We start from the raw sequence: 13,273 nt of genomic DNA on the forward strand, positions 1-13,273 counted from the left end.
AGCGGCATCAGCAGCCAGCATATCTGCGCACACAGAGCACTGCACACAGCGTTCAGCCAGCTGCAATGTTTTTCTTCATACAGTCTTTGCGCAGCAAGCACATATCAGTGTAGCACAGTAGCAGCAGCAGCACACAAAAATAAAATAAGACATCCCCTGAAAATAAGACATAGCATATATTTAAGACCAAAATTTAATATAAGACTCTTATTTTCGGGGAAACAGGGTACTAAAGTTTGCCAAGCAAGAGCCGTGCTGCTTCAGTAACGGTGATCTGCCTGGGTTCTGGGTGTCAGACCCCTGCAGTTCTAATAGTGATGGCCATCCATTGTGAAAGGTGCATAACCCCTTTAATGCCTCTTTAACTAGTCTATATGAATGCGACTGTGTGACATGGCCCCCAATAGAAAGCTAGGGGCCCATACTGTAGATCAGCATGCCTCTCAGTTTCTATTTGTCTGGGACTATGATCTTTACTGCTGAGGTCTCTTTACTACTTACCAAGCACAGCGCCATACATTGTATAGTGGCGGTACTAGATATTACAGCTCATTTATTTGAATGGAACTGAACGCTTGATGTATTCAGTCAGCTATTAAGCAACACAATGCAGAATATTCCCACAGAATACAAAGCAAATAGAAATGAGAGGAGATGTAATGCAGAACTACATGAAGTGGAGAAAGAGGAGGATGGACAGCATCACCAGCAGATGTCAAAGTGCTTCAAATAAAGAAGGCTCCGAACATACTAGGATTAAGACACTTGACAGGAACACGTTCAGGTTTCACACGGCCCAGCCTCCAGCTCCAGTTACAATTTATGGCACGCTATAAAAATTACAACTGTGTCACCATTACAACTATGCAGTAATATATACAATGCAGCCATCCGCTACGATACAAAACACAACACACTGTTCACATCTGTGCTGTATCTTGTGTATCAGAAACCACACTGTTCTAGATCCAGCGCATGACAGACACCAGCAATGTCCTACAGACCGCACTTGTAGTTAAGGAGAAGATAATGGCACTGATTTGGAATACTATACCGCCCACAGGTCCTTGCAATCCAGGGGGTTAGTGTTCTAAATTTTTTTTAAAATACAGGCACGGACAGCTTTATAACCAGGCTATTTGGGATACTAAACCACCCACAGGTTCTTATGGGTAGGAGGTTTAGCATCCCAAATTGTCCTGAATGGTTCCTAGCAGGTTCTGCAGAGGATTCCCTTATAGATGCATATGTGCTTACATAGGTAATGGTTAGATAATTTTCCATAGATAGGAGCCATATATTTACACATACCTGTTAGCCATCTGTATTCCGCTGAGAGTCGTTGAGCCATCTCTACTGACAAACAGCCTCAGGTGACTGTCTGTAAATAGAAAGATAACAGAGTGTGAACCGGCGTGACGTCTATACCAGCGCAGGGACAGAAGACACGGGGCTTGGTGTAGTATAAGAAAAATGCATATCTATGTATGTTAGCTGGAAAAGGTCTGTACACAGCCTGGGGAATGTACAGGGGATTAGGTGTGGAGAAAACTGCATGCAAGATTAATTGTCTGTCCTAAAGGGAAAGCTAGGCACATGCTTGATCCCCCCACTCATCATTCATTTCAAGTAAATACACATTCACTAGTATGGAATAAGTATGTGAGCGCTGCCTGCATCTGCTGTGTTGGCTCCTTAGGTTTAAACAGGGACCTCCATGTTAGGACCTGAATTAATAAACATATTGTGGATTTAATAAGAAGGAATTTAATATTTTGCATTCTCAAGAAGAATTTTTCAGCATATGCACATGGTCACGTAGGCATCTGAACATGAGGGGGAACAACCCATAGTAAGTGGGAGCTAGAATTGTATGTAGCATTCCTGACAGTCATAAACTAGTACACACTTGTAACTCATAAGTTTCTGGGTACATTCCTCTCCTTACCTTCATTGTTACTGACATCCGTGAAGTCCTGACTCTGCATGATCTTCTCCACAATATCATCGGCATCGATCCTGGTGTCATCCACCCAGGTGGGGTGACTTTCCACAGAATCCTTCTTTCTCCTAGAAGAGCGAGCATAAACATGGATGAGATGGGAAAGAGCCAGACACTGTATTAAACGTTAAGCCTGATGATATGTCTCATGGACAAGAGCAGCAAGAAAGTTCTTACTATAAAAAGCACTTTGGACAATCCCTTTTGCAGGGACTCCTACCATCCTACATAACTAGAACATCTCCCTGAATGTTGTTCAGGCCATTAAAGCCAGCACACACAAGTCGCGTAAAAGCAGCCTTAAAGGGGGGGGTGCTGTTAAGTAAACTTATTCCCTATCCATGGGACAGAGCCTAAGTGTGAGATAACTAGTGGGCATGACTGCCAGGTCCCCCAGCGATCAGAAGAACAGGGGAGTGAAAGTCCCCCTAAAGCCTGACTGGAGCACCATAGAAGTGAATGGAGTGGAGGTCATGCTAGCACATTAGCGCTCCATTCCTAACCATGTAGATAGGGGATAAGTGTCCTTTAAAGGACAAGCCCAATAAGAAATGAATAGTTTTACCCAACTTCACCTGTGCTAGCTACAGACCCATGAGAATTCATTGTGAAATAGATCTCATCGCCGCATCAAACACTGCACTGAACATACCCTTAAAAAGATCATCCAGAGATTTTCACCCCACTGATGTAACCACTTGAGAAGATCCTGTTGCACTTTAGCCCAAAAGACAAAATGGGCAGTTGTTCTTATCGTTTTAGATAAGTGGCCACATAATCTGAATCGCCTTGTTGCTGAATGAAGCTCGCAACAAGGGGCAGAGTAGTCAAAACAATCCCAAATGAGACTCATCTCCTGATTAACAATAAAACTCCATTGGCAGACGCCAAGTAGGAAAATCACGAGTGTAGTGTGTGTCAGAGGAGCTGGCTCTGGAATCTAGAGAGACCTGAGCCAACGCTCCAGACTGACTCAGCCCCAGCTGAGTCACATCACATATTCCATATTGACACCAGAGAAAGACACTCACAATTCTGTCACTAACTTGACATTTCAGAGACAGAAGAGTTTTTGTTTCATCTTCTGCTCTCTAAGCCATTGAATAAGAACATCTGTAACGCACGTCTTGGACTCTCCCAAAATTTAATGAGCAACCCATCCCAAGAAGGCAGTCTGTCTGACTTCTGTGATACATTAACATTACCTGGTCTGTCTTTCCAGAAGCAGGGGTGGTCTGATAGGTCTTGGGGGCTTCTCTGGTTTGCTCTCCCTTTCGGCATCGGGTGTGTCTGTAGTAATGCTGATTCCCCCAGAGGTGCTGCTGCTAGTGGATGTGTTGCGTCTGTGAGTCAGATCTGACATACTGGAACATCGGGAGTGTTCGGAGCTGTGACCTACACAGAAAAACACAAAAGATGCATGAAGATATGCAGAGGCGCATGGGATAATCAACATCGCTTCACCATTATAGGCCATACAGGGTCAGAGCAAGCACTGTAAAAAGGGTGATGCTAAATTTAGTTTTTTTTGCGGCTTCACTGGTTTTCTGTGTCTTCAAACAGCTTGTGGACAACCAGGACCCCCAGAGATCTTTAAACGATGGCCTATTTTATGGATGGGACAATACTGACCAGCCTCCTCAGAAGATTCAGCAAAAAAAAAAAAACAAAAACAAAAAAAATAAAATAAACTGGAAATGTTTTATTGGATAATGCAAACAAAGTGTTTCCGGTCGATGTAGACCCTTTCTCAAGTGTAGATAATCCCTCTACAGTGGGCAAGCGCTGTTTTTTTGCTGAATCTTCTGAGGAGGCTGGTCCGTATTGTCCCATTGTCTTGACGTCTTCATGACATTGGTACAGCAGTTGCCCCCGACTCCCCACCACATAGGTGTTCTATGCTTCAATGCATAACAACACCACCAGGTGAGAAGCTACTTGTTCTTCTATTATGTGCTACATCCAGTGGTAATTCATGAGAATCTGCTCGGTGCTGTTCTCTTTGTTTTTCTATTTTATGGATGGGTCACTGATTAAATGTCTCGGAAAACCCCTTTAAAGGAGTTGCTGCCCTGAAAATGAGCTAATCATACGAGTCCTTGCTGCTGGCATCCCTGCATTCAATGGTAATCTGCAGGGGAGCCAAAAGCAAGTGTTCCATTTCCCTGCAATGCCTCCACAGGCGACTTGAAGAATTACAGGATCCCCACTGAAATTAATGTGTTGTCCGTGTAATCATGGCTATGGTGCTGGTAGGCCAAACACTGACTCTGCAGTTCTGCATGTAATGTACCGGGTCCTCCAGAGAGAGACAGACACACACAGACACAGACTCCTTGTGTTTGCTATCCACTCTGGCTGATGAATGAGACAGCCCCTTTAAGTAGATGGCCTTGTTCTCAGAAAAAGTGAAAGCCACAGAGATCGGTATGTAGAAATACTGGGGAGAAGTGATTACCAGATGCTTTGGACTGCTGGCTGGCTTGGCTGGAGTTCCGCGAGTGGCCTGAATGAGAAGTTTCTTCAGGGCTTGAGAGATTTTGATCAGCTTCTTCGAAGACCCCTGGAATGTTTAAGAATATGGAAAAGGCTTAAAAGAGGTTTGGTGGAAGTAAATCATACTAGAAGGAAAACAGCTGCTAAACCTGGCTCCTATCCCACTGTCTGTTCCCATGAGAACTACAACAGATAGCGGGATATTCCCTGCCAGCTGGAAGGCTTTACCTCCAGAGCTGATGTTTGTAACCTGGAGAGAAGTACGCACCTTCCCTCTAAGTCTATTAATGCATTCCTATCAAGCCTTTACAACATCACTTGCTAAACAAGTTTGCTGGATGGAGTAATCCTCCTATCTAAGGCGTGTTTCCCTTTGCGGATTCTGCCAACGCTTTCAAAATCAGTAATGTCACAACGACAAGCGAGTCTTGTTTAATGTGAACAGAACAAACTGGGTACGCAGAATAGGCTGCTTGTTTGTGAGCAATAAAACAGATACATTGCAAAGAACAAAGTAGTCAGCGGCACTACTGCAACAGCGCTCGTATTCACAATCTTGTGTCAGTATTGGCAAATCTTCCAGCTGTAACAGCCAAAAAACCATGGAATAAATAAAATCCTAGGGTGGTGCTCACTGTGAAAAAACCTAGACAGGCAGTGACATATGTGAAATGTAGAAAACAGGGCACTCACCCGCCACGGGATACATAAAACATTCGTTTTTATTTCATCCTCTTTAAAAAAAGGGTCAAACCTTGACCATTGGGGTACAGAAAACGGAATGATGCAACGAAGTGCACTAAGCACGAAACGATCGTCGCTGTTTGTTTCTTTGCATCATTCCGTTTTCTGTACCCCAATGGTCAAGGTTTGACCCTTTTTTTAAAGAGGATGAAATAAAAACGAATGTTTTATGTATCCCGTGGCGGGTGAGTGCCCTGTTTTCTACATTTCACATGTCAATAAAACAGATACAGTTAAAGGAGAACTCCTAAAAAAGTGAGCAGCACTGCATTACTTATCCTGTACTGATCTGTACAGCCAATATTATTCTCCAGAGCTGCACTCACAATTCTGCCATATGTTATTTTTAGCTTTTTAGTTTTTCGCAGCGGTGGTAAATATTGATGCTGGGGTAGCATTCGGAGGAACACTGCGGTCTTTGCACAGAAAGTCCAAACACAACACTTTATATGGTGTATAATAGCTGTGTTTGTATGGCAGCTTAGCCCTATTCACTTCAGTGGGACTGAGCTGCACACAGACCATGTGACTGATGACAAATGGCCTGTGAAGAAGCAGCGGGACTAATGGAGTGCCACTACAGCTTCACACAGCTGATCCACCAGGATCTAGGATGCCAGACCACCGCTGATCTTAAAGGATAGGTCATTAATTGAGAACCCTGGAAAATCCTTTTTAATGCCAATTTTTTTGGGGAAAAAACCCTACAAGATGTCAATTCTGTTCAGTATGTGATAAGTAAAGCAAAATCGCTCCATGTAAATTGCAAAATGGAGTTCAGGGGTAAGCCTACATTTTATGACTATTTAGAACCAAGAAATGCTTAGACTTGTAGTACTGTAGGATATAATGGAGTTACAATATTGTTCTCTTACCTGAACTAAGCAAAGCCTGGCGGCTCCTGTTCTTGCGCATAGTGCTGTTGGCCGAGCGCACAGTCCCCTGACCCTTACAGGTTATCTGCAGAGAGGAGTCTTGTCCAGGAGCTGAGACAGTCTTGGCGGTGGAGGGAGGCCTAAAACACAAATAAAGTCAACACGCAATCTGCTTACCTTGGTATTACAATAGACGCTAGAGGTAAAAAAAACTTAAGCAAGCCCTTTAGGTACTAGATCAAGACGTGTACGCCATGTAAGTCATGTTGTTGTAATAACATGGGACAAGTCTAATGAGTAGTCACAAAACAGTCTGAATCATAAAAAAAAAAAACCCACTTACGTTTTAAAGCACGGGTCTCCAGAAAGGAGGGACATTCCAATGGTGACCTGTCAAAGAAAGATCCAAAGTTACATACTGGACCTCATAATATAAAAATATTAATATTATAAAATAAAATACTAAAATAAATTTGTGATAAAAGATATCAGGATAACACTGAACTCCAATCTTAAAGGGGATGTCCCCTGTGCACCCAATAGATTTGTATTGCTCCAATACATCAAAATAAATAAAATTAAAAAAGCAGTTTTCCCAAATAGTGTGAATACCACCCTACAGTTTTGTGTCGGCAATCCTTTACAGACCTATGTGTCTCCATAGTTACAGACTACAAACACATTCTATATAAACTGATACGCCAATCAAACTCTATAATCAGTCCAGTATGTCAGACTACATGGGGTTTATTTGTAGTCTGTAACCATGGAGACCAATAAGTCTGCAATGTGGCTGTGTACACAAAATTGTAGGATAGTTTTAATCACATGTTGTTGCAATGTCTCCTCATTTTCAATGCAAAAGCAGCAATACAATATAATCACAGCATAGGATGGTCATCAATATCAGATTGGTGGTGGTCCATCTTCTTGAACCCCTGACAACCAGCTTATTGAAGAGGTGGTGACATCTTCTTCAGGCTTAAAGTCACTTTCATGGGTCACATGGTCCTTCTGCAGCTAAGTCTTGTTTAGAAGGAATTGAACTGCAATAGCAGATACTATAGCCACTATACAATGTACTTAGCATGCAATGAAAAAGCTACAGCACTCACCTGAGCACTGCGCCCTCTCTGCAGGGTGTTGTGAGCCAGACCCCCACCAATCTAATACTGATGGCCCATGCTATAAGTCTTAGAAAACTCCTTTAATGACCCTTTAAATAAGTTTGTAGCGAGAGGTATAATACGGTGACATGAGAGTGAATATACGGTAATTGCTTGTGGAAAAACAGAAACGCAGATGATGAGGCATAATGGAGGCGATGACTGTGCAGACAAACCAACATCCAGCCTCCAGATTTATGGATGACATTACTGAAGCATGAGGCACATAATACCGCATGCCTCACTGATGTCAACAGTGCCGGGTAGACTAATATTTGCCTGGTGCAACTGGTTCATAGAAAGGCTGAAAACTAGTTCTAAAGTCACCGGAGAGAATTCTTAGATAGATGACTATATGAGTTTATCATTGACTTTAATAGCGGTAAATATTAATTACTGGAAATAAACAGGAAAGGGAAATTATATTAATATACTGGCAGAGGAGATTGGAGAAGATCATGTGCACTGTGTAATAGCAGAGATAGATACTGAATGATACCTTTAGGATGGAGTTATCCTGCCTGGTGTTCCGGGTATCATATCCCTCCAGAAGACAGCAGCGTACTGTGGATCCGGAACCGGCAAATTCAGCCAGATTCAGGTCAGCAAAGCCCAGCTGGAAAGAGAACAAGACACTGGGTGAAGCAATGCTAAGACATATAGAGGCTCATGTAACAGGAATGTCAGTCCATATAGCATATGGGCCTTATGTAGAAGTGAAATGTGCCTATATATCCTATAAACTATCTTCTGTATATTGTATAGTACTACGACACATGCCAGTTATGGGTGTCAAAAACTGGCAAACATGTGCGTCAGCCCAGACCTGTCCTACCAGATTCCTCAAAGTTCAATGTCTGAGATATTTAAGAAATGTCGCAGGACTTTTGGAAAATAAGCCTCATCTTCATAAGTCACCTTGAGTGATAGCTAAGACTTTGTAAACATTCAGTTGTAGGTAGGATGTTGAGAGTTGGGATGTCAACGATTGACACCTTTCCAGATTTTATTCCTATAACTATAAGTCTTCAAGGGGTTCTCCACATTGAACTATCTTCATAAAGGGAAACTGGCAGCGTTTCATTTTCTTATAGTGCCACCACTGGGAAAAAGGAGAATTACACAGTGCCTATCCAAATCAGTGGGATATCTGTAATGCAGGACACAATGGGTCCTCCAGAGCAAGAGACACTCTCTGTAACTGCTCTCCCTCGTCTATTTACTCAGAATTATCTATCAGGATATATTATAATATGTTCTCTAAGCTTAACAGTACCTTTAATTTAAGGACTACAAGTCGTTTCCAGATTCTCTGACTAGATCTGCTATACTGATACACATGCTACGTGCTGTACTATATAGACGCACTGCAAGCATCGTATCACAGCAATGCACCAGTCCATGTAAATCCCCATCTGTTTAACCCCCTCCTAGCCAACCTGGAAGACTTGTTATTCTAAAAAGCAGGGATAATGTTATCCTGACATTCGTGTTTGTCATCCGCCCTACTACTTTCCCACTGCATCCAGTCTGCGTCACACACTGTTATTGGCAGGGGGTCCCCACATCCCACCATCATGGCAGGAAACTCAAAGAGGAAGGGCCTCCAAATGAAAGGATGCACAGCCCAAAGAGTCCTCTACCCGGCTTCCTCCTGACAATGCTGACCGTGCTATTCATCCACATCTTTGTCATTTTGCTAAATGACAAAGTGTTATCAGTCTGATGGATATCTCAGTTATTTGTCACGTGTTGTAGCCTAGGAATCCGCACAGCGAGCCTTCCTGCTCAGCTTCCCTAACAAGATCGATAGGTATTACTAATCCCAATAGGGTGACTCCTTACCTGAAAATTGGTGACTAATGGTCTAATTATGTGTCAACAAACAGCATCCTGGACATAGCAGCCATCAGAGCTGTCACATTCATCGCCAGCACTATACATAGCAGAGATGCTTTGACGCATCGGCAATGAATGTTTTCTTAAAGGGGTCCAGTAGTAATGACTGATGTACTTTATTCTGACCCTTTTTATATAGTGCTGTGGTTCCCCTTTAAATTGCTGCCCTTGACAAACTCTCTTAGTAAGCTGAGTGGGCAGAATTAGGGGACGGGGCAAAGTGACTGAGTTATGTCCTCTGTCTTACCTTTGAAAATGTTTTTCCACCCTTTAGTTCCTGTAACAGGAAAAGACAGATTATTATTTCCACTCCGACACTATCAACAAACATCATTCGCAGTTGGTGAGAATCCGCCACGCTAGAGTCATAGCACGGAGCCGGAGTAGGTCATGTCATCATGTAGAGGGTTAAATCCATACATGTGTGCGTAACAGGCCACGTCTTACATCCTGCACTGCATTTGTTCAGCTTACATCTCACATGCAGAGCATCACATACATTGACTCCCACACATCAGACAGAATAACAATGCAGTATACGCTCGGAGCACCTTGTATACTGCAGATACTATACCCCAGTAATAGAATGGCAGGATATAACAAGTCTCTATGCATGGATATGGAAGACAAAACTGCAAGCCATCTTCATACCAACACTAGGCCACAATTCAGGTGGCAGCTACTATTCTATTCATATACTAGATTATTCATACAGAAGTATAGTATCTTTAAAGGGGTTGTTCAGGACTGTTTCTATTCACTGTCACCTCTGCAAAGCTTACCAAGCACAGCGCCGTACAGTGTAGTGGATGTGCTTGGAATTACAGTTCAGCCCCATTCATCTGAATGGGATTTAGCTGCAGCACAGCCATGTGACCAATGGATATGATGTCACTGGCTGGAGAAGACACAGTGCCACAAACTCTTCAAACAACAAATGGGTGGGTCTCCCAGGTGTCAGACTTATTCATCTAATATCGATAGCATGTCCTTATAATAGGGAAGCAATGTCGTAGTCTCAGAAAACCCTTTAAAAATATCTAAATCTCAATCTTGAGATGGCCAATGCATACATTGGCCACTAGAAGTTAATAGTGTTAGCATATTCTGCAGCACTGTGCAGAGATTGCTACCACTCATGTCAGTCTCCGTCATTCCAAATTAACCAATATGTTTTTAGTGCTAGGAAGGAACCTGGAATACGCAGAGCAAATGCAGGGAGCACATGCAAGCTCCTTGCAGTACCAGCTACAGTACCAGCTAACCACATTGAGACATTTCCACCTGTTCTGCATTTGCTACCTACACACCCCATGCAATACCTGCTAACCACTCTGCTGCCTTGCCACCTGTTCTGCTTGCCTAGTAGTAATGCTTGTATTTGCTACCTGTACAGATACACACCCCATGCACTACCTGCTAACCACTGTGCTGCTTTGCAGTTTGCTCTGCTTGCTCAGAATTAATGCATCCATTTGCTACCTACACACATGGAATCCATGCCGTGCCTACTAATCTCTGTGCCACAATGACACCTATTTTGCTTGCAAGCATTTGCCTATGCACAGTTCACTATCATTTTAGAAGCCGGGTCTATTCTGAGGAGCAACTGACCTCAGCAGTGCCATAATGACCCTCTTACCACAGAGAATGGCAGCTGCCCACACTGCCTACCAGACGACAGACCAAGTGTATAGATCCTAATGCAATTGCATATCTGCCGATGATGTCATCCTGCCATTTTAATTGCATAACCCCTCCGTGCGTAATTACATGGGCTCAGCAACATACTAAAGCCATAGGCTGCACGCTCAGATTATAAGGCTTAGCAGGCATAATAGTCAAAAGCCACGTTACCCTACCCCCACCCAAGTCCAATTTATGTCACAGTTGTCATCTGCTTACCTTCCGAACGGAGACTCTGCAGATACAGGGGTCCAACACGCCAGTTGCAGGATTGGCACTCATTTTGCAGACAAAGGTCAGCTTTTTCTTCCAGCGGACACAGTTTTCTTGTACTTCCTCCCTGTGATAAGAGACAGAGGGTGACAAGTTTAGTGACGTGCACAGACCAGGCTTCACAATACACAATGCGGGTCACATCACAAATCACAGGGCGGCAGCGGATCTCTAGCCATAGGCACAACAGTAAAGTAAAAAGGTACATAAAACACTTGTTTTGTTTTTTTTAAATGGGAAGACGGATTTTCTGACTACCTTAAAACCAGAAACCATGATGTAATGGCGGATCGATCGTACGACAGACCCCAAATGGGTCTTATAATGGGGTTTGATGGTCAGTCATGGTATTTATACATCAATTGTGACCAAATCTGCAACAGAGGCTCCTCCCCTACAGATGTGACCATAACCTTATCCATTTCTGGAAAAGCTGGGTGACAACCAATATAACCAACTCCCAAATGGATAAGACCCCATTTGTGAAAATCATCAAGATCAGATCTTGTCAAGCAGATTTAGAAGACACGGCTTTCTGATTTTTGTATGAAGCCTTTTTCACACACTGCTAGTTGGTTTCCACTTCTGCAGCCAAAACCGCAAGTGTCTGACAAAGTACAAGACGTCTGATCTTTCATCCTGCCAGCACCTCGGTGGTTTTCCTTTCAGAACCTGCACCCATATTGACTGCACTCACATTATGCCACTCAAGCCCACTTCATCATGAGCCTCCTGGTTCATGTAAATAATGCCAGTGGAGTGAAGCAGAGCAATAGCAGTCATGGGAATAAACTGATAGCATTACTGCATACAGTACAGATTCATATGCTATACAGTGTTTGTAAGAAACCAAAAAATAACCCCCATTAGCACACTTTGTGATTTAAAGGGGACCTCTCACCACCTCCACCTTTTTGCATCCTTTAATATTTACCACTCCGCTGATTCAAGTCACAATTGGAATTTTTTCTCGAACCCCTACCATTCCTGGGCAATACTGTCTGTTACTTTTATCACCTAATATACTGATTATAGTCTCTATTATCCGTTGGGCTGCTGCAGATAGTCAGGGACATGCCTACCTGACAATAGAAAGCCTAATTAGCATATTAGTGGTGAATAGAACAGAAATGATTGCTCGGGAAAGGTGGGGGCTACAGAAAAAATTGCACCTGTTCCAGAATCAGTTAAGTGCCACCTACTGAAGGATGCAAGGAGTTGGAGTTGGTTACTGGTCCTCTTTAAACGTTGGGTTTACTTTATGCAGTGCCCCCCCCCCCCACTATAGCGATGTGAGAAGCAACGACTATTCCGACAGAGGATTAACAAACCATTATGTGTGTGTATTATATATAATATATATACACCATATATATCTATAGCACCCAGGTTTTTGCTCTCAGTGTCTGACATCTGACAACTGTGCAGACACCAGGTGAAATTTTTGCTATATTTATACCGATCGAAGCCTTGAGCTGCAGCAGCCCGGTGATGTGTGATGGCAGATGATGGGCGGCCACGCTACCATATCTAGCAGAACTTCCTTTACTTCACAGCTGGCTGCACAGGCCCCAGATAAAAAGTGATGAGACCCATTAGAATGAGCCCAGAAGCTAAGAGTGGGGGAGGGGAGACCCAGCAGCCTGCGGCCTATGAGCGGGCTCTCTCGGCTTCTCGGTAATTGCTATTCCCTTTCAGTGGATGATAACCTTCTGTCAAGTCTTCTAGTCATCTTCTATTCCAGGTAAATGGAGGCCCGCAGTGTCGCTCGGAATCCTGTGGACACAACCTGCACTGGATTATTTTCATGTTTTTTTCCGCAAATTTTCTTTGGATTTGCAGTCACATGAGCAACAAATTCTGTATATGGAAAAAGCTGCTAAATTCGGGCAGGGGCGACGCAACTAATGAATATTTATTGTAGCCATTTTAATTAGGATGCACACATATAATTTAATATGGCATAATTTAATATGGCTGACGTTATCGTTCTCACAGCAGGAGATTTACGAAGACTGGCGTTATCAATGCAATATTTTCTGCGTCATTTATGCCAGAAAACTGGTATATAAGGGATAAAAAATCTGCACCAATGACTTTCACCATTCATCATCCAAAATCAAAATGCTAGG

General features: G+C 43.1%; 1 protein-coding gene across 1 annotated transcript in view; it reads right to left on the minus strand.

Moving 5' to 3' along the window:
- The window catches only part of EEIG1 (estrogen-induced osteoclastogenesis regulator 1), a 47,015-nt gene that overhangs the window by 5,798 nt on the left and 27,944 nt on the right, over window positions 1-13,273 (minus strand). The window contains exons 3-11 of the mRNA XM_075259560.1: window positions 11,088-11,208; window positions 9,430-9,459; window positions 7,783-7,899; window positions 6,461-6,507; window positions 6,118-6,257; window positions 4,461-4,565; window positions 3,208-3,397; window positions 1,949-2,070; window positions 1,312-1,381 (exon numbers count right to left, since the gene is read on the minus strand). Of these exons, the coding sequence (XP_075115661.1) occupies window positions 1,312-1,381; window positions 1,949-2,070; window positions 3,208-3,397; window positions 4,461-4,565; window positions 6,118-6,257; window positions 6,461-6,507; window positions 7,783-7,899; window positions 9,430-9,459; window positions 11,088-11,208 (942 nt within the window). The remainder of the gene's footprint in view (window positions 1-1,311; window positions 1,382-1,948; window positions 2,071-3,207; window positions 3,398-4,460; window positions 4,566-6,117; window positions 6,258-6,460; window positions 6,508-7,782; window positions 7,900-9,429; window positions 9,460-11,087; window positions 11,209-13,273) is intronic.

This window comes from Leptodactylus fuscus, chromosome 11 (genome assembly GCF_031893055.1).
Source record: "Leptodactylus fuscus isolate aLepFus1 chromosome 11, aLepFus1.hap2, whole genome shotgun sequence".
Classification (NCBI taxonomy): Eukaryota; Metazoa; Chordata; class Amphibia; order Anura; family Leptodactylidae; genus Leptodactylus; species Leptodactylus fuscus.